Below are 21680 nucleotides of genomic sequence, written 5' to 3'. Positions count from 1 at the left end.
TCCTGTAGTCAATGGATGTCCTCATTGGGGATGTGGGGTGAAATTTGGTGTGTGCTTTGGGAGCTCTGTCTCTGTAGTCAACGGGTTTCCTTGTTGGGAGACTTTGGAGTATCCTGCACTTTACACCCGAAAGCTTGGGATCACTTGTCCTGCAATCTGGTAGGGGCTCCTTATCGGGGGACAAGGATGCGTCCAACATTTGGGGTGAACCACGGCTATACCTGCGTCCACGGACTAGAGAAACAGCTGGTAGCGGAGGTTTATCCTTGGCCAGGGAGATGCCTCATCCGTGAAGTCTCGAAGCCGTGGACGAGCCTTGGGCCTTTGTGGTTGGGCCTTATCGGCGGACATTCCTAAAGCTAGTAGAAGACGGTTTTCAGTGGGTTTCCTACTGGGCCTCGGGATAAGAAATCTAAGCCCATTAGGTTTCTTGTTCCCCAAGAACTACGTGGGCTTGATCCCCTATAAATAGGGGTACGTAGGCAAATTGTAAGGGGTCATAAGCGAGAGCGCAAAGGAGCCACCACTAACCCTAAGCAATCTCAGCCCCCAATAATTATCACCACCAAACACTGTTCATCTTTTCCGACGAATACTGTTCATCGGATCCACCGGTTACTGTTCATATTTCCGACGAAGAACTGCCACCACAGATCTTGTTTCCGGCTACTAACCTCAAGTTTTGTTGTTCCCAAATTCCTCCGTCAACAAATTGGCGCTAGAAGGAGGGGCTAATCAAGATCTGCATCTGGGAGGAAAGATGTCTCAATATCGTGATGGAAGTTTTTTTGTTGGAAGTTCTGAAGAAGATTCTGATCGCGGATATGAATATGAACCCTACGTTCCGCCAATGACTGACCGTCCTACACCGGACGTTGGGGGACAGCCACCTGTGCTAATCAGCAACGCCGACTTGTTGGAACAACTATATCGCATGGGCGATGCTTTGAATGGTTTCGATTCAAGGTTGACCACCGTGGAGCGACGCAAGGCCATGAGGGGTCTTCGTCGTGGCCGTGTAACTCACGCACCTGGAAAAACACCCATGACTGATAGGGATGCCTCAGCCGGCCATGGTCGCACCGAAGGGGGGCGTGTGCCGATAACCCCACGGCGCCTGGACTATTTCAATGACACATCCCCAATCATTGAGCTAGTGGAAGAAGATGCTGATGGTCGGGAAATTCTGCGGGCGGATAACCAGGGAGCCACCCATCTGCACCGGTCTGGACGTAGTCTCGAGGAACGCCGACAGGCGGAGTCGATGCCGGAGAATCAGCAACGGGGTTTCACAGCTTTGAAAGATCGCTTGGGGATCCGCATGGGCGATGATGATTTAAGAATGGTGTTACTTGAATGGCAGAAAGAAGTTGATCGTGGAGATGTAATGCCCCATGATACAACGCGTGTGCCCCTGAATTCCCAGGAAAATCGGAAGCGGCACTGCGATCCAACACGTGTGCCCCTGAATTTCCAGAAAATTGGGAGCGGCACCACGATAATGAGAGAGCTCCTCCCCGCAGATCGCTGGATCGATATGGGCGTGGGTATGGAAACGATCGTTGGAGAAGGCCTCAATGGAGAGGAAGAGGTGGAGGCCGAGGTAGATACTTAGAGGGATACCGTCGCGAAAATTATCACGGTCACCTTGACTCCCGCTGGAATAACCGAGCAGATAGCTATGACTATGCGGAACATGATGATCACAGAGACGTAGAAAACTATGATCGCAGTACGGCTCGAGGCCGCGGCCAGGGTCAAGAAGAAAATCGAGGGAGAAATCAAGGACGGAATCCCGAAGTGATTGTGATACCCGAAGACGCCCAGAACACGAACCAGCAGCAAGCCCCTCCCGGGGGGAATCAAGTGGAGGTACCTCAATTACAACCCCAAGGTCCGTAGCCTCAAATGCAGACCATTTCAGGTGTGGGAACTTTCAATATGGGAGATCTAAAAAGGCTACTTAACCACCTGGAAGGCAGAGTGACGGCCACAGCTGAAATCCCTTCCCTGTTCTCGGTGGCGGTAAGAGAGGCACAGTTACCGGCCGGGTATCGCAACACTACTAGCGATCTCCGCTTCCCGGGAAACTCAGATATGGTGGAGTTCCTGGGTCGTTTTAATATAGAGATGGATGTGTACCAAGTCCCGGACTTGGCTCAATGCCGTCTCTTGGCAGCAACCTTTAGAGAAAGTGCCCAGCAGTGGTTTCAAAAGCTCGGGTCGGGAGTGATTACCTCATGGGATCAGAAGAAAACTCTGTTCTTAACCAAGTTCCAAGCCGCGGTGAGATACGCGCCCTCTGTCATAACTCTCGCCAATGTTAGGCAAAGGGAAAATGAAAGTTGAATATCGTACTTCAAAAGGTTCAACGCCGAATCTACCAGCGTGAGGGGAGCATCAGACGAAGCCCTGAAAAGCTTCTTGATCGCAGGATTAAGGGTTGGCTCGGACTTTTGGAAGCACTTTCAAGGGAAAGACCCGGCTACTCTAGCAGATGTCTTCGCTTTGGCAGAATCTTTTAAAGCTATAGAACAATCTCTGGCAGAGGTGCAACCGACTTCACAGTCAAGTCAGAGAAGCAAAGGAAGGAAGAGGGATAGGTCTCCAAGCCCAAGGTACAGAAGAAGTAGTCGAAGCCCAGACTGGGTGAATACTGCAAGCACGAGGAGGGGATGGAGTCCTCCCTCAAACTATGACTATAGAACAAGCCTATACACGCCCTTGGTCGCATCTATCGAGTGTATCTTCGAAGTAAACAAAAATAGAGGGCTATTTAGAAAACCTGAAGCTTTATCATCATGGAAAAGCAAAGACAAGAAAAAGTATTGTTAATACCATGAATCATATGGACATAACACGCATGAGTGCCGACATTTAAAAGATGAAATTGAAGCGCTTATCAAGGAAGGATACCTTGGTGAATGGGTAGTCAAGGAAGTAAGGAAGCACAAGGATGACAGAGCAAAAGAAGAAGAAAGGTGAGCCCCACGCGAGTCAAACAATGATACCCTGGAGGAAAATAAATTTGTCAGGGATGGCAGTATCCGAACAATCTACGGGGGAGATCCCTGGATGGAATGCATTTCCAAGCCTTGGCAAGATACGCTAGGGAAGCCCGGTTCAGGCCTCTCACAGACATTCATAGGGTGGAAACTCGACCGCCCAAAGTATTTAAGGGTGAGTCCATGGATATTACCTTCAGAGAAGCAGATGCCCGATGGGTACATCATCCCCACAATGATGCGCTGGTTATTTCTATCCAGATCGGAACCAGAAATGTCCATAGAGCCTTCGTGGATAATGGAAGCTCAGCAAATATCCTCTACTACAGCACCTTCAAGAAGATGGGACTACCCGATCTGGATATGTCGGGGGAAGACTCGTGGGTCTATGGTTTTTCAGGCGCAGGAGTTAGACATGGGATCGATCCGGCTACCATGTACTTTGGGGAAAAGCCCGTTGTCGGTAACAAAGATGCTTGAATTTAAGGTCCTGAATCAGGAATCGTCCCATAACGTGCTATTGGGACGACCTTTTCTGCGGGAGATGAGAGTTATCACTTTAATCCACCATCTAACCATCAAATTTCCAACGCCAAATGGGGTGGGAAGTATAAAGGTTTCTCAGTATGACTCTCGGGAGTGTTGTAGGCAAGCTATGAGAGGCTTTAGAAAAGACTCCCACGCCGAAAATACTTCGGACGTAGATCAAGAAAAGAGCATTGAGCAACCAATCGAGGAAATCCGAGTCCACTACTATGTTGAGCAAGAAGATGAGCCTCCCTCCGGGCTGCCCCCAACAACGTTGTACTTGGAAGACGCAATCAGAATTGAGATGTTGGAAGAAGAGGAGGCAATGGACACCATAGTCCAAACAGATTTCAATGGGGAACGGTTAGAAGGAAGATTCGATGTCTTGCAAAGCCTCGAACAGGATGAGTGTGAGGTAGATGCCCTTCCCCCTGAAGGAGCGCCCTTACCCAAAAAACATACCAAGGAAGTTGATGCCCCTGCTATGCAGGGCGTGCCTTCTAAAGAAGTCGACGCTCCTCCTAAAGGGGATGCGCCTTCTCTACAAGACAATGAAATCCATGATTCACCTGACCTAGATCCCCGGATACCGATGCCGACAGAGAAGATGGGGCCAATAGAAGATACAATTGAAATCCCTGTCGATGAAAAAGATCCGAGTAAAGTTTTGAGAAAAGGATCTCAGTTGGCACCAAAGTTGAAGGAAGGTCTTTCAATATTTCTCTTGGCGAACCTTGATGTATTTGCATGGTGCCATTCTGATATGGTAGAAATCGATCCAGAGGTAATGTGCCACCGATTGAATATCGACCCCAAGCATAAGAAACCCGGAGTGAGAGCTATAGCCCTAGCAGAAAAAGTAGAGAGACTCCTGGACGTCAGACTAATTCAAGAATCCTTCTACCCAGAGTGGCTAGCAAACCCGGTATTGGTAAAAAAGCCCAACGGCAAATGGAGAACATGCATGGATTTCACCGATCTGAATAAGGCATGCCCGAAAAATAGTTTTCCCCTACCAAGAATTGATCAGTTGGTCGACGCCACGGCAGGACATGCCTTGCTCAGCTTCATAGACGCATACTCCGGGTATAACCAAATCCTTATGTATGAGCCTGTCCAGGAGCACACCTCTTTTATTACTGATAGAGGGCTCTATTGCTATATCGGAATGCCATTTGGTCTGATCAACATCGGTGCCACTTATCAAAGATTGGTAAACAAAATGTTCAAGAAGCAGATTGGGAAGACGATGGAAGTATATGTGGATGATATGCTCGTAAAGTCTAAAAGGGTGGAAGATCACATTGCCGACTTAGAAAATGTTCCATATCCTGAGAAAATATAAGATGAAGCTAAACCCGCAGAAGTGTGTGTTCGGTATGGAGTCAGGGAAATTCTTGGGATTCATGGTCAACCATCGGGGGATTGAGGCTAACCCGGCAAAAAACAAAGCTCTGCTAGACATGAAATCTCCCACCAGCATCAAACAAGTACAGAGCCTGACAGGAAGGATTGCGGCCCTAAATTGATTTGCCTCAAAGTCATCAGATAGGTGCAAAGAATTCTTTAAGGCAATCAAAAGAAGGGGAAAGGATTTTCTGTGGACCCCCGAGTGTGAAGAAGCTTTTCTAAAAATCAAAGAGCAATTGGAAAATCCTCCGATGTTAGCCAAGCCAGAAGACGAAGAAATGTTGATTCTTTACTTGGCGGTATCTGAATACTCCGTTAGCACGGTGTTGGTGAAGGAAGAAGTAAGCCACCAGTGGCCCGTATACTATGTGAGCAAAAGGTTGCTGGATGCGGAAACCAGGTATACCAACATGGAAAAACTAGTGTACGCTATTATTCTTGCGGCACGAAAGCTAAGACCATACTTTCAGGCTCACCGAATAGAAGTTCGCACCGCTTATCCGATTCGGCATATTCTACATAAACCCAAATCGTCAGGGAGAATGTTAAAATGGGCAGTGGAGCTAGGACAATTCGATTTGGAATATTGTCCTCGCACGGCAATCAAGGGACAAGCGCTGGCTGATTTCTTACTTGAGTTCGATGCAGAAGTTGATGACAAGGCCATAGTGTTGGCGGAACTGACCTCGCAAGGAAGTTCTCAGGATGAAAAGAGGCAGGAACTCCCACACCCTTGGTGGATATTACATATTGATAGGGCCATGAACAACAATGGATCAGGTGCCGGGATTTTCTTGATCACTCCGGAGGGGCACCGTTTGATGAGTGCTATCCATTTCAAGTTTTATGCTACTAATAATGATGCTGAGTATGAAGCCTTGATCAACGGTCTAAAATTAGCTCTGGAGGTATGGGCCATGAATCTAATAGTTCGGAGCGATTCCGAATTAGTTATGAACCAGGTCAACGCAGGTTTCCAAGCCCGGGGACCGCGAACGGAGTTATATATGAGATGTGCGCAACGCCTACTGAAAAAAATTTCAAATGCCAGGCTAGAAAGCATTCCGTGAGAAGAAAATAGTATTGCGGATGCTTTGGCCAAGATGGGTTCACAGATGGACAACGTTCAACTTGGACGAATCCCTTTGGGAATCCAGGAAATTCCAAGTATTCCAGAGGTAGAGGTGCTTCAGACGCTAGAAGTCCCGCGAGAAAGCTGGATGACCCCCATTCATAACTATATTCAGATAGGAGTTGTACCAGAAGACAAATTACAGGCTCGATGCCTTCGGTACCAGGCTGCAAAGTATGTGGAATATGACGGGATATTATCTAAGAGAGGATTTAATCAACCACTGTTACGTTGTGTGGATATGGAAGAAGGAAACTGTATTCTCAGAGAGGTGCACGAAGGAATTTGTGGCAATCACTCGGGGGGTGGTTCGTTGGCATTAAAAGCACTCAGACAAGGATACTACTGGCCGACTATGAGAGAAGATGCCTTCAATTTTGTCCGGGCTTGTGACCGTTGACAGTGATTCACCAACTATTCCAACGCCCCGGCATCCACCATTACCTCATTGGCGAGTCCTTGGCCTTTTGCCATGTGGGGAATTGATCTCATTGGAGAGTTGCCCAAAGCAAAGGGGGGTGTGAAATACGCCGTGGTGGCTGTGGACTACTTTACCAAATGGGCAGAGGCTATGCCACTAGCCACGATCACGGCAAAGAAGATAAGGGATTTTGTGTTCAATTCCATAATATGCAGGTTCGGTATCCCCTACAAACTCATCTCAGACAATGGGAAGCAGTTTGATAGTAAAGAGTTAAGGAAGCTTTGTGAGGACTTGAAAACTAAAAAGGACTTCACCGCGGTTTATCATCCGCAGAGTAATGGTCAGACGAAAGCCATAAATAAAATCATAAAACATACTTTGAAGGCAAAGTTAGAAGAGAAAAAAGGAGATTGGCCAGAGGAGATGCCCATGGTCCTTTGGTCTTACAATACGACCCCTAGATCGACCACAGGAGAAACCCCCTTTCTGCTGACTTATGGGTATGAGGCCATGGTTCCCGTGGAGGTAGGAGCTGGATCCCTCTAGAGAGACGTGTTTGTTGAGGAAGATGCAGAAGTCAACCAGAGGCTTCACTTGGATCTGTTAGACGAAGCCCGAACGAACTCTCAATTAAAGCTTGCTGCATATCAGCAGAGAATCGCAAGGTATTTCAATAAAAAGGTAAAATTTGTGTCGTTCAAGGTTGGAGATCTTGTGTTGCGAAAGGTTATGCCTAACACTAAGATAGCTCAGCACGGGGTGCTTGGAGCTAATTGGGAAGGACCGTACAAGGTTAAAGCTATACTCTGGAAGGGAACCTATCGCTTAGAAGATCTGGATGGTAGACTTATTCCTCGAGCGTGGAATACGGAATATTTACGGAAGTATTATCAGTAGGGTGTGGCTGTGTCCCCCTTATTTTCTTATGTAATAGGCTAGTAGCAAATAAATTCCTCCTATCCTAGGGGGGGTAGTACATGTGACTGCGAACCTTGGAACTAGCAGAAGGAAAAAAAAATTCAAATAATTTCCCCATAGAGCATAGTAGCCATGGGACTGGTGTAATTTATACACTAGAGCGTATTATCAATAAAAGGAAAAAGTTACTTCAAATTGCTTTATTTGCTTGACATGAAATTTTTCATTTGAAAAACATCAGAGGCGCGCCCTATATTGAGGCGCGCCCTATCTAATAACTTCTGCTTCATAATCAAGATAAACATAGTATACAAGGATGAAAGGAATAAAAGTACATGGCCAGCAAAATAAGCTAAGGCAAAAGCTCCCCAGATTAGGGCGCGCCCTTGGACTGATACTTAAGTAAAATATCGCAAAGGCATTACTGATAAGAAAAAGTATGTGTTATTTGCAACTTCGAGAAAATAAGGCGCGCCATCATATCTAAACGCTACGATAAAAGGGACGTTAGATCTTAATGATACGATAACAACTTTGAGATCACGTAAAAAGAAAAACACCCACAAATGTGCTAAATAAATTCTGATATTAAAGGGCGCGCCCTGTAGCAACATAAGTCATAATGAACTGACAAGATTTATGGTGACATGAGGGCGCGCCACCATGAAAATATGAGTCTCGTGTTTTTATAAGTAACCAAGAAAAGGTCAGAGTGCCTTAACAAATTTTTATGCATACTGAGAAAGATAAAATCATATTAAGTCATACGAAATGTCATGATGCAAAGTAAAAGAGTAGCAGAAAAATAAGTCGTACAACTTTGCACAGCATCAAAAGAGGGCTGGCTCCTCAGAAGTATTTGAAACTTAAGTACAAATGAAGGAAAGACATAAATCAAGGCGCGCCTTGAGAGTGGTCTGTTGGAGGAATGGTTTGAAGAGGAACAGTGGGATTAGCTTTAGGCGCGTCCTTGGGGATTTCCTCTTGTGGCGCGCCCTCACCTTCTTCCTCCTCCAACCCAAGTTCTATCCTCCTTGCCTTGATTTCAGCAGCATGCTCCTTCTTAAATTCCACCATCTCAGCAATGGTCTCTTCCTCAAACTTCTCAAAAGTATAATCAGGGTCATTGGCCACAAAATCAACCATGTAGAAGTGGAAACCATTGGCAAATGCTTCATCAGTCATTTCCCTCTTCTCATCAGGCCAGCCCAGTTTCTACTGCTCCTCCAGATACTCAATCCTCAAGTTGGTTGCACCAAGCTCAGTGTGGAGAGAGGTAGCCTTTTTGTTGGCAATTTCTAGCTGAGAAGTAAGATTGGCCACATCATCCTTGAGAAAGGAGATTTCAGAGTCCTTAGCCTTGATATCCTTAGCATGCAAAAAGTCCTTGTCCTTGAGGGTGTTTCTTAGAATGTTGTTGTCACCCTATAGCCTCTCTAGGCGCGCCCCCTCTTCAAGTAGCTTGTCCACCACTCGGGTGGAGTGGATGAACAATTGGCAAGATGCCTTTATAGAAGCACGAGCAGCATCTCCCAAATCCATGGCTTGCCACTGTTCCACTTCTTCATCTGAAACGTGAAGGGAACCCATGGGGCCAAGAACGTTCAAGGCAGCAGAAGAGCCAGAAGGCGCGCCCTCTGCTCTATGTCTCTTAGGCGCGCCTTGTTTATCTGTAAGATCGATCACGGGCCTTTTCAAGACAGGAGTTGTCTGAGGAATAGGAGTTAGGTTGGGGACGGATGCCTGTGCTGCAGGAGCATCTTTCTTCGGCTTAGGCTTGGATTTGTCACCAGGGCGCGCCCCAAAAGACTTGGGAATTCTTGGAGGAGCCATTTCTGCATAAAACATAGAACATGTTAATTGAACGTGACAGTTAAGTGTGTTGAACATAGCAATAAATAAAAGCAATTGATAAAGATAACATTGATAAACATGTATAAAGTGCTACGCCTAGAGTGAAAGGGCGCGCCCTGAGAGGCGGAAAGATTAACCACATGAACAGGAATTTATATCCAGTATGTTAATATAAAAGCTAACAGAAAAGAAGTTAGGACGCGCCAATTGTAGGAGGGCGTGCCTTTAGACTCTACAATTGTTGAACCTGAAGGATCTTGGCCTTGAAAAGAGTTGTCATCTGCTTCTTCTTCTTCTTCAGCGTCTTCCTCATTATCTAGATCGATTATACGGGAAACAGGGGCGCCTTTCCTAAACTTTACATATTTACACTTTGTCCCTACTTGGTCAGAAAGGATTCTGACTCGCATCAGATTAGTCCGGGTGACTAAGGTCTTTAGGTTCCACCTATCAGCAGCCACTCTGAGAAGGGCTTCAGCTCATTTTTTGGGCTCGCCCTTAAGTGGTTTGGCCACCGGTCTGTCTAAAAAAAGTATAAAGATGTGAAAAGGAGCAAATAACATAGAAATAATGCAAGGAAAGAAAGAAAGGGCGCGCCCTTACTTGGTGACTTGTTAAATCTTATCCTTATTCTGGGAACGTCATACAAATAAAAGAAGTTTTCCTTCTAGCCTTTTTCATGGCTAAGCTTGCCAGAGGAGAAACCCTTCTTGTTATGTTGTTTGTCTACAACCAAGTAGTAGTACCCATGGTCAGATTTTCTCAGGTTAAAGAAATAGGCGACTTCAGCCATGGAAGGTTGAGGGAAGCCAAGGTCTGTATAGAGAATGAACAGGGCCAGAACAAACTTGTAGCTGTTGGGAGAAAGTTGGAGTGGAGCCACGTCGTAAAGTTCTATCACTTCCCTAAGATAGGGGTGTAAGGGCGCGCCTATGCCCAAAGATACCAGTTTTGGGCTGGTTACCATTCTAGGGATTTTAAAGTTCCTTCCATAGTTGAAGATATGGGGACGCATCATGCTCAGAGGGCGCGCCCATATGCCTTCCATGTCATAAAACTCCATGAGCCATCCTAGTTGCTCATCTGAACAAGCTGAGGACAGGCCCACACAGAAAAGCTTCCCATGCTCCTTCCTGAAACGTTTCTTCACGGCTTCATTGCATGGTTCGAATTCATCCCAATCAAAGTCTAATTCACTGTCAGAAACTTCCCAGTATTGGAAGGGGATTGGAGAAGGTTCAGGGGAGGTGGAAAACTGGAAGGATTCCTCATCAAAGAAATTTTCTTCATCACGGAGAGGTGACGCATTTACTTCAGGCGCGCCCTCAGAAATAGGAGAAGTAGGCGCGCCCTCAGAAATAGGAGAAGTAGGCGCGCCCTGTGTTTATTGAGGAGAGGGGCTCGGGGAAACAACCCTGTAGGATACTTTAGAAGGTCCTGCACCTACATTGACACCCCTCTCAATACCCCTATACCTATCGGCATTCAAACTCTCGAACCAGTCATCGTCATCCAGTTATGTCCTATCTGGGGCAGGGGATCTGTCCTTTTGGACCATCTTCTGCTTCCCGTGCCTATGAGATAAAGGAATGTTGTCCGTAGAAGAACTGTCTGAGGAGTCTGCCATCAAGATACCCTTTTTGGAATCTTGAAGAAGGCGCCACCCGGTTCAGAAATTCAGGAGTATGGTGAGCGATTGGGGGCTGAGGATCGAAGTAAGTGTTTGGAGGCGAATAGATCCCCAAATTTGTAAGGAAATTCTTGAAAGGGTGAAAAGGAGAGGACGCGCCCTCGTCTTCCAGCTGTCAAGAAAACCAAAAGAAATTTTGAGGGTGCGCCCGATATGAAAGAACGAGATACGAAAGTATAAGGGAAACAGGAAAGATAGGGGGATGTGTAAGAGAAGAATATTTCCTATGATCTATGTCAACTCCCTTCTAAGACAAGCCTTCTCATGAGAAGGCGCGCCATAAAGAAAATCCTAGTCTATTCATAAGGATGTGTTTTATTAAAAACAGGCGCGCCCGATTATGGTCATGTACAGATTATAAGAGGCTAAAGATAAGGCGCGTCCTAAGTTGCTGGCGGATTTTAAAGGCACAGATGGTTATGTGCAGATCGTAAGTAATGGTTTTTAAGGCATAAGGGCACTAACGATTGAAATTCTCAAAAACAGCAGTTTAAAAGTTAAACCCAATGATTTTGGATCTAAATCAGTAAAAATTCGAAATTACACATATACATACACAGATACATACACCATTTTATGTATATCTTCAAGAACAGTTAAGGGAGTTGAAGAGACAAAGTAGCATGCAATGTGATTTATGTGATGAAATTCAGAAAAGAAAGAAGTTTTACATACCTTTTCGAATGGAGAAGAGAATGATCGAAAAAAGCTGGGGAAATGGTGGCCGAGAGAGAGATCCCGAGCAGAAGAGTAGTGTCGTCGGTGGTGGTGCTCTGAAAAGGAAAGGAGGGTAAAGTAAGAGAGAGGGTAAGAGTGAAAAGTAAAAAAAGGATATGATTGGTATTTATAGTTGAAAAAATGACAGCTGTTAAAATAAATCACGTCAATCATGTCAGGCACGATTTCTGAATATATAGGGGAACCGTTTCAAAATAATTCAAATTTTAGGACGCGCCCTCTTGAAGGCGCGCCACGTATAAATTATCTCGGTGACTAGAAATCCTGGATGCAAAATTTGGAACTTTAAGAAGGCACGCCCTATTGAAGGCGCGCCCAGTAAGATAATATCGGAGATTTTGTTTATACAGATTTTGATAAGGATGAGGAAAAATTCCAATGCCATTTTCAAAGACATATGGAATTTGGGGGGTAGTTGTTATGCCCAAAAATTGGTATAAACAATATTCAGATTGAGATTGATAAAATAGTCAAAATTATGAAAGAAATGCCTAAAATTAAGGAACAGATAAGGTTATATGCCTTATAGAAGGAAAGGTGGCGCGCCCTTTGTATGAAAGGCGCGCCCTATATTTTGATGGTTGATGAAGAAGTTGCCATCACTTGACCCCATGTATAAAGGGGGCACGCCCTCAGCATAATGGGAAGGCGTCCCCAGTCACTAAGGGAAGGTGGGGAAATTTCCTGATTAAGTCTCTTCCTATGGAAAGCCTTAGGGCGCGCCCTAAATGAACAGAAGACCTTGTGACGATACTTCAAACATGACTCCTAGGCCGAGTTCTTTGGAAGGATCAAGGAAGATGGAGATTATTATTACTAATATATTTGATACAGGTACTCTATTAAAGAACTCCTTCCTGTAGAACATCTACAGGAAAGGCGGTGTCCATGGTCAGAGACCTCCAGGGGTATGCCTGGACTGAAGACCTCCTCCTGTAGTCAATGGATGTCCTCATTGGGGATGTGGTGTGAAATTTGGTGTGTGCTTTGGGAGCTCTGTCTCTGTAGTCAACGGGTGTCCTCGTTGGGAGACTTCGGAGTATCCTGCACTTTGCACCCGAAAGCTTGGGATCACTTGTCCTGCAATCTGGTAGGGGCTCCTTATCGGGGGACAAGGATGCGTCCAACATTTGGGGTGAACCACGGCTATACCTGCGTCCACGGACTAGAAAAACAGCTGGTAGCGGAGGGTTATCCTTGGCCAGGGAGATGCCTCATCCGTGAAGTCTCGAAACCGCGGACGAGCCTTGGGCCTTTGTGGTTGGGCCTCATCGGCGGACATTCCTAAAGCTAGTAGAAGACGGTTTCCAGTGGGTTTTGTACTGGGCCTCGGGATAAGAAATCTAAGCCCATTAGGTTTCTTGTTCCCCAAGAACTACGTGGACTTGATCCCCTATAAATAGGGGTACGTAGGCAAATTGTAAGGGGTTAGAAGCGAGAGCGCAAAGGAGCCACCACTAACCCTAAGCAATCTCAGCCCCCAATAATTATCACCACCAAACACTGTTCATCTTTTTCGATGAATACTGTTCATCGGATCCACCGGTTACTGTTCACGTTTCCGACGAAGAACTGCCACTACAGATCTTGTTTCCGGCTACTAACATCAAGTTTTGTTGTTCCCAAATCCTCCGTTAACACTAGGATATCAATCAATCACCACACATAGAAATCCATAAGTAAATCCATTAGAATCCCACGATAATGATTAGTTCATAATTGAACTCATCGTCACCATGGGTTCTAATGAAAACATGATAATAAATGATATAAGAGTACTAGGGTTCAAAGACAAATCGAAAACAAGCATCCAAGTATCAACTATACTAAAGAATATAAAAGTCTTCTTCTCTGTAGTCGTCTCGTGCTCTCTAGGTTTTCTTATTGCTCTCTCAGGTCTCCCTCTCGTTAAAAACGTCTTTTTATTGATATATATAGGCTCCAGGATGACCAGGACTCTCAAAATCTTCAATTTCGACTAAAATCAGGATTCTGGTGCAGAAACAGGGCGCGGGCGCGCTATTTTCGGGCGCGGCCGCGCTGGAATAGTGATTTCAGCGGCGTGGGTGCGCGGGTTTTGGCGCGGCGCGAGCGCAACCGCGCCGCGCGCCCGCGCTGGCCTTCTGGAAACTTTTTGACATTTCTTCTTTTGGCCGTATCTTGAGTTCTGCTCGTCAGAATTAGGCGATTCAATTACCCACGCGAAGCTAACGACATTCTCTACAACTTGAGAATGGCTTAGGCTTCCAATTCTGATCTTTTTCAGTATAATTCTTTGAAAAGATCCTTTCTTCCTTTAACTGATGCCTGAAATGCAATAACACAAAAACACATCAAAAATACCAATAACTTGGGTCCAAAACACCAACTTAAGCCTGTAATGAAGTGTTCCAAGTAGATACAAAATCTACTCATCACACCCCCAAACTTAAATCGATGCTTGTCCTCAAGCATAAACAGACTCAAAACTATAAAACAAACCTAATGCATGAATGTAACTACGTGAATGCAACTGAATGATAATGCAATCGATCCCCTCAGAATAACCATAACCAACCGATAAGCGAATGCTGCTAAAAATGCAATGACTTAAAATAGAGTTCGAATAAACCCCACAAACCAACTCAAAAACTAGAAACGTGCGTGTGTACAACGCTTAACAGATATACTCTCGATACTAGATCAATAACCATACTTATCTCTCATCAAGACAATCACAAGTTTATCAACATAATAAATGTTAAACACATAATGACTCTCAACACCTCCTTCCTACTATAGTTTTACAAGGATTCACGCTATTATTGAACACATAAAAAATGCTTATTTGATCGTGCAATGAATGAGGTCCCAAAAGACTTGTACAATAATACCCATGTAGCGAGCGTTAGGTTAGCGGATCCCAGACTATAAAAGCCTTAGGTCACTAGGAATAAAGTCCCCTAGAACTTAATAACTCGAGAGCTCACTCTTGATCAATTATGCATAACACATATATTTTTTTCTCTTTTTTTTCTTTTTTTCCAACAATTTCTGAATGAGTGTGTTTCACTCCATCTCATTCAACCCTAGACTACTCATAAAAATATGAGCCGGCTACTAGCCATTTGACGCCTAGCCATAACTAGCAATGAAATCTAAGTTTTTCTCCAGATAAAAAAATCAGTGTTTTTACATCATTACGAGAATATCACAAATTCTAAATATAACCAAGTGATTAAATCTCAACAACAAACAAGTATGATCATGATCTAGCTCTAAAGCAATCCTATAAGACTTTGTGAATTTTTTTTATTTTTGGCATGCAAATCCCTCTATTCGTCATCACTACACTCACATCAACATCAACCAACCAATCAGAAATAGCTCAACCTTAGGGATCATGTTATATGCATGCAAATGCAACTACATGGACTCACATAATAACACAAAAAAAATGCAACCAAATATGTCCTAAATGAACAATCATGCAAAAATATGAATGAACTACAACTAAACATGCAATATGAATCTATATGGACACACACACTACTATTCCTTACATTATCATCCCCAAACTTAAAATTTTCAATGTCCTCATTGAAGGTAATAATAAGGATTTCAGGCATACCTTGTTAGCGGGAGGATCACCCTCTTCGGATGGCGGATCAGGTGGCCAATCAACCTCGACACTAATGTCTCGAAAAATAGTACCGAGAGCGTGTGTCAAATCTTCAGCAAAATGTCGGTGGATGTCATGCATGGCCTCGATACACCGAATCAACCTTCTATACTGCGCATCACCAAGACCAAACCTATCAACCGTCTGTTGTGCACGCGAGGGACCCTCTGTAAGCACGGGAGGAACCGGCCGGTCACCCTTTAGATTATCATAGATATATTTCAACCCCTTGTCAGGGGGTGCACTGTTGAGTGGCATTTATGACATTTTATTATGCTCTAATAAGCTTTGAATTGATGTATTTGTACTCAAGTTATTCGTGTTTTAACGTATTTTCTAGTGTTTTTGCATTTCAGGCATTAATTTGTGAATCAGGTGAATTAGCATTATTTTGGTGCTAATATGGTGTTAAGGTGGTGTTGGAATAAAAGCTCACGAAGACCGGCTCGAAGCTGCAAGAAAAATGGAGAAAATAAGTTTTGGCAGAAATCCAGCGCGCCCGCGCTGATGAAGCGCGCGGCCGTGCCGAAGTACAGGAAGTCAGCGCGCCAGCGCTGGTCAAGCGCGCGGCCGCGCCGTGTCGGGATGCAGAAATCCTGATTCTATTGTAATTCTATTTTATGGACTCCTGGGATGATTGGACTGCTATATATTGATAACTTAAAGTCATTTTTCAATAAGGAGACTTAACAGAGCACAAGGAGAAGACGGCAAGAGACCTATAGCACAATTCAACAAAGGCGAAGATGATCTAGTTTTATTCTTGTGAATCTTTGTTTTGAGTTGTAATCTTGGATGCTTGTTTCTTGTTTTGTTAACCCTATACTCTTGTTTGTACTTGGTTTTATATATTCGTTATAAAGACTACGTTTTAAAGACTACGATGATGTGTCCCAACTAGTCCTGAAAAATCCGGGAAAAACTGAGTCGTCCCTAACCCTCATGGACTGGAAAACTCCTCCGTGTCCAAGTAAGCATCAATAACTCTGTCTTTCTCCGCCTTCATAGTAACTAACTCAGCGTTAGCTTCTCCTAGCTCCTCCTCCTTGCACTTCATCTTCTTCTCCAGCGCAACATACTTCCTCTGTTGCCTCCTGAGGGCATTATCCCCGTTATCCGAGGCTTTCTTCCAGGACTCGGCTTGTCTCACAGCCGGTTGGAAATTAGAATTGGACTGAAACAAAATGATAAATAAAGGGTGTAAGACAAAAGAATGTTACAAGTATATATAAAAAAAGGGGAAGACCCTTAACGAGGCTAGAGATTGGGCACCCATAAGCTTTATCATCTTCAAGTCTGGACCAGCCACAATATTAGTGAAGTCCTTAGGGGTCATAGAGTAGTAGGACCAATCCCATGCGTGCTTCGTGGAACCAACCATGGTGTCCCCATGACGGAACCCCCAGAGAGGCTGGAAAGCACCAGTAGCAACAGAAGCAGAAGCAGCCGGGGTTTCAGTCCCCCCAGAAGAAGCCTCCACCATAGGCTTCTTATGCTTTTTCAGAAAACTAAGCTCCAGTACCTTGCCACGGGGATCCAACCCCGCAAGCCGGGCCTTTTTCATTCTTGTTGTTTCCTCAATAACATGCAAGTTCTCACTGTTGATTTCTATAGCTGCTGCAAAAACAAAGGAAAAACCAAGATAAGTAGTGTCAATAGCGCGTGAAAAAAAAAAAGGAAAACATTAGAAGGAGAAAAAAAGTACCCTGCGGAGAGACTGAGGAAAGTCCCTCTTGAATCAAAGAAAATTTCTCTAACAAAGTCCAGCTGGGAGTCTGGCCATTATCCTTTATAAGCTCATTATATATGATAGTTTCCTCGGAAGATAGGTGAATGGTTTTAGGGCTGCCATCAGTGACCTTTCCGGAGGAGGATCTAAAGAGTGTGCCCCAGTCACCATTCGCCCATCTGAGCCCTACAAAACTATCCCTCCAGTGCTGGTTGTTATCAGGGATTGAAGCACTGCTGAAGATTTGTGGAGACTTGGGTCTTTGTCTAATATAAACCCAATCGGGTTGAGCACTATTATAGCATTGAAATTTTTTCCTAAACACAGCTACAGAAAGAGGAAAACCACTCATAAGTCATAAAACTATGAAACAAAGGATATTTCTCCACGCATTTGGGGGAAGTTGGCAAGGATTGACTTGCAATCAGCTAATAATCTAGGAATGAACTGATGAAAAGGAAATCGTAGCCCCGCAGTAAGGGCATCAGCATAAACAAATAAAGTGCCAGGCTTCCAGTGGCATGTACGATCACCACCTTCAGCAGGAACTATCCTAAGGGGAGGGAGAACGTTATAAGTTGTGTTAAGTTTTTTAATAGCATCTGCCTTATACTATTTGTTACAATAATCGAAAGAATCTAAGTGAGCGTTAGACGGGTATTCGTCTCCCCTAGTATTAATCATACCTATCAACGACATATAAGAAGAGTGAATTTTGATATTGTTACATCTCTTAGATGTTGAATCAATCTTCGCTGCCCTTTCTGAACCTTTGTCAGCCATTAATTGAGGTCGGAGTAAAGCTTGAGACGGAGGAAGGAGAAAGAAGGTGGCCGGAAAAGGCTGTTTTCTACCAGAAAACTCTTAGAGGTTGAGAGAGAGGATGAGAGAAAGTGAGTTGTGAAATTTCACTTCACCCTCCACTCTTATATAACCCCCCTAGCCGATTAATGGGCCGGTAAAAAATGAATTTTAACCGTTTATAACAGATTAAAAGCCCAGCCCAAAGGCTTGGGCCCAAAATCAGGAAAGTTCCAGAAGTTTCATGGATAAAACAAAAATAAAATAAAAATGATATAAAGAGAATTCCGAAACATTCCAGAATTGGGTATATAAGGAGCCTAGGAAAAAATATGGGCCAAAAAGAAAAGCCCGGACAAAATATGGGCCAAAAAGAAAAACCCAGATAAAATATGGGCCAAAAAAGAAAAGCCCAGGCAAAGAGTGGGCTAAAAGAATGTCAAAATTTAATCAAAAAACCTGACCTAAATTCGATAGGAGTTCTAATCGAAGGATCCTAGTCGAAATAACTTTCGATCAGGAATTATTGGTCAATAATTCGGTCAAAAATAAGAAATTCTGGCCTAAACTAAAGCCAGGATCCTAATCGAAAGGTTATGGTCGAATAAACCTTCGGTCATGAATTATGGACCCCTAATTCGGTCAGAAAACCCAAACTCAACGATAAATCCTGACCGAGTTCGTTCAGGATTTCTGATCGAACGTTCCTGATCGAAAATTCCACGAGCAGAAAATAAGGGGCCTTAATTCGGTCAAAATCTGATTTTACAATAAATCCTGACCGAAATTCGATCAGGATTCTGCTTGAATCATCCTGGTCGAAACTATGCACGATCAGAAAACATGGGAGCTTAATTCGGTCAGGATTCTGATCGAATCATCCTAATCGAAAGGAGCTTCGACCAGAAGTTTTGGAACCATAATTCGACCAGGATCCTGGTCGAATGGATTCTTGGTCGAAATTATTTAAAAAAAGAAAAAAAAGAAAAAGAAGAAAAAAGAAGAAATATCAGGGAAATACAGAAAAATAATAAATTCTGAAATAATTTCCTGAAAAATTCAAGAAAACTTCAGAAAAATTGAAAAATTCCTAGAAAATTCCTTAAAATTATGAATATTTTCTGGAAATCAAGGAAAATTCCTGGAAATTATGAATATTTTCTGGAAATTAAGGAAAATTCCTGAAAATTAAGGAAAATTACTGAAAATTAAGGAAAAATCCCAAAAAATAAGGGAAAATCTTAAAAGTACCAGAAAACTCCTAAAAATTAGGAATAAGGTAAGAAAATTATTAGGGAAGCCCCAATAACTACCCTGAAGCCACTTACAAGGTAAATCGTTGTAAATGTGTAGGTCGCTCCACACTTTATGCAAAAAATAATACCCTGTAATAGAACAAATGAACTTAACTTATGCGAAATCTTTTACGTTTTCCCATAAGTTGGGGGGCAAATGATATGGAGTAAATAAACCTTTGATTGCGTAATTAATATCGCATTAATTATACCCGAATTGGGCTGACAATAAATCTCATTATAAAGGGCCTAAAACCCTGAATATTAATTAATTTCGTAATTAATTAATACGGGATAAATTAGCTGATAAGTAAAGTCAAAATAAGGACACAATTTCTTGAAGATTGGCCTCCAAGAAATCTCATTGGATAAGGAATCAATTTCCAACATTATAGGACTCCAAAGTCCACTCTAATTTTGAGACTTGTCCACCAAGTCTCCTAACCCTAACATAATTCAAGCGCATCTATTGCCTATATAAGGGGACTCACCCCACAAATCAGAACTACGTTTTTTGATTGATCCTTGGCATACAACAATGTACGTAGGCATCTTGTTAAGTAAGATTAAGTTACGAAACACAAGAGCGGTCAAATTGAGTCTTGAAGCTCACGCACCGTAGCAATAAATACGACCTAGTTTTTAATCCATAACAATATAATATAGATATATGTTTGAATTATTGAAATGCGGTTTGGTTACCCGTAAAAACATAAAATTAAATAAAATGAAGTTATATTATTAAAATAATATCAACTAATATTTTATTTACTCAAAGTCATAATAAAAATTTTGAATAAGAGTGGAATATATGATTTATCTAATAAGATTTTTAAAATAAATTCAAAACTTTAAACTCAGTTAGAATAAAAATGAAACGTCATAACTATTTTTTCGTACTTTCTTCCTTAGTTGACTTCTTATATGTAATAATAGAGTCGTAAAAGTAATAGAAATAATAGAAATATAGCTATATATGAAACGAAAAACGGAGTTATATAAATAATATAAATCAATATTGTATTATACTAAAAATTCAAAACTAAAAAAGAAAATAGAATAATTGACATTTTTATGTAAAAACATTTTTTAAGTAAAACTTATGTACAAAGGAAAAAAATAGCAGATATAATAATATTTCAATACTATTTTATTCATAAATTAAAAATAAAAAAATGAATAAGACCCGTGATTTATCAAAAAAGATTTATAAAATGAGCTCAAGACTCAATATAGTATAATCAAGGGTTCGATTCCAAATAACAAAAAAAAATTCCATTTTAGCATTACTTTAAACTAAGTGGTATTTTTGTAATTTTATAATTTGTAGAGTTAAAACCCTGACTTCACGGGTATTAAAAGCCTGTGTGCACTGCTTTAATATATAGTAAGAGATTACATAAATTAAATTAATGGGTTTATAATTTTAATCTCGAAACATTTTATATTAAGTATAATGGTATAATTGGATAATGACTTTAGGAGAAATATTCTCTCAAATTTTTTATGCAGGGAGTAATGATTATACCTGATACCTAATACCTAAAATCATCACTAAGATGGTTATTACACTTGAACGTAATATAAAAAAATTTAGAGACTAAAAATTATAGACTCACTAATTTATATAACTTCGATTTAAATTGCATCAAAATATTTGGTGAAAACTCTTGATTTGGTGAATTTTAAAAGTTGGGAATTTACGAAATTCAGTTAGAGAGTTTTTAGAAATATGTATTTTATTTTAAATGTTATAATTTGAGTTGGAATTTTAAATTCTCATTTTTATACTAATATTTGAATCTATTGGATTTTTAAAAAAAAAATCTAATCCAGATCGACAAACATATTATTTGATTAAAATTGAAAATTTCGAATGAAATTCAGGTTCTCCACTAGGACAATTTTACTTAACTTTACATTAAATTGCATCAAAATGTTTGACCACTTATTTAAAGAAAACTCTTGATTTGGTGAATTTTGAAAGTGAAGTCAGATTTACTAAATTCAATTACAAGGCGGATCCACCAAATTCAACTAGAGAGTTTTAGAAACATCTATTTCATTTTAAATGATAGATTTCAAATGATATAATTTGAATTATCATTTTATTTTTTATATTTATACTCATATTTAAATATTTTGGTTTTTAAATAAAATTCAAATCCAAATTTACTTTACAATTTCAAATGAAATCATGTTCTCAGTCGGGGGCAGGTTTTGGTTTGATCACCAGGAAGAAAGATAAATTTGGGAATGGTATTCAGGTGCACTAAAAGAAAAACTCAAGCTCAGAGAAGGCCTGAAGACTAGTTAAATTAAAGCAAGGCAGCAAATTTCATTTCCTTTACCGAAAAAAAAAAAAAGAAACATAGAAATCGAAATTCACTTCAAGTCTTGCAAGATAAAGGGGGCAGTACAATGAACAACTACTTCAGGATGTGTAATCTTTACTGAGAACTTTATTGGGGCTGAAAAAATCATACACATCACAT

The 21680-nt window shown here is 42.0% G+C and overlaps 2 protein-coding genes across 2 annotated transcripts; both read left to right on the top strand.

Annotated features, from left to right (window-relative positions):
• The first annotated feature begins 5194 nt into the window (after window positions 1-5194).
• On the top strand, window positions 5195-6013 carry LOC141673747 (uncharacterized). Its single transcript, XM_074480489.1, has one exon. It carries the CDS (start codon window positions 5195-5197, stop codon window positions 6011-6013), a length of 819 nt encoding a protein of 272 aa, XP_074336590.1.
• Window positions 6014-6046: 33 nt separating this feature from the next.
• On the top strand, window positions 6047-6475 carry LOC141673746 (uncharacterized). Its single transcript, XM_074480488.1, has one exon. The coding sequence runs from the start codon at window positions 6047-6049 to the stop codon at window positions 6473-6475; it is 429 nt and encodes a 142-aa protein (XP_074336589.1).
• Window positions 6476-21680: the final 15205 nt, after the last annotated feature.

Source organism: Apium graveolens, chromosome 7, assembly GCF_009905375.1.
Source record: "Apium graveolens cultivar Ventura chromosome 7, ASM990537v1, whole genome shotgun sequence".
NCBI lineage: Eukaryota > Viridiplantae > Streptophyta > Magnoliopsida > Apiales > Apiaceae > Apium > Apium graveolens.
Note: the sequence above shows the minus strand (reverse complement) of the source record. Positions and strands in the feature narration are given on the sequence as shown.

Bases quoted from the DNA above. Each gene is read 5' to 3' on its own strand.
- LOC141673747 (XM_074480489.1), top strand. From the start codon at position 5,195: ATGTTAGCCAAGCCAGAAGACGAAGAAATGTTGATTCTTTACTTGGCG.
- LOC141673746 (XM_074480488.1), top strand. From the start codon at position 6,047: ATGGGTTCACAGATGGACAACGTTCAACTTGGACGAATCCCTTTGGGA.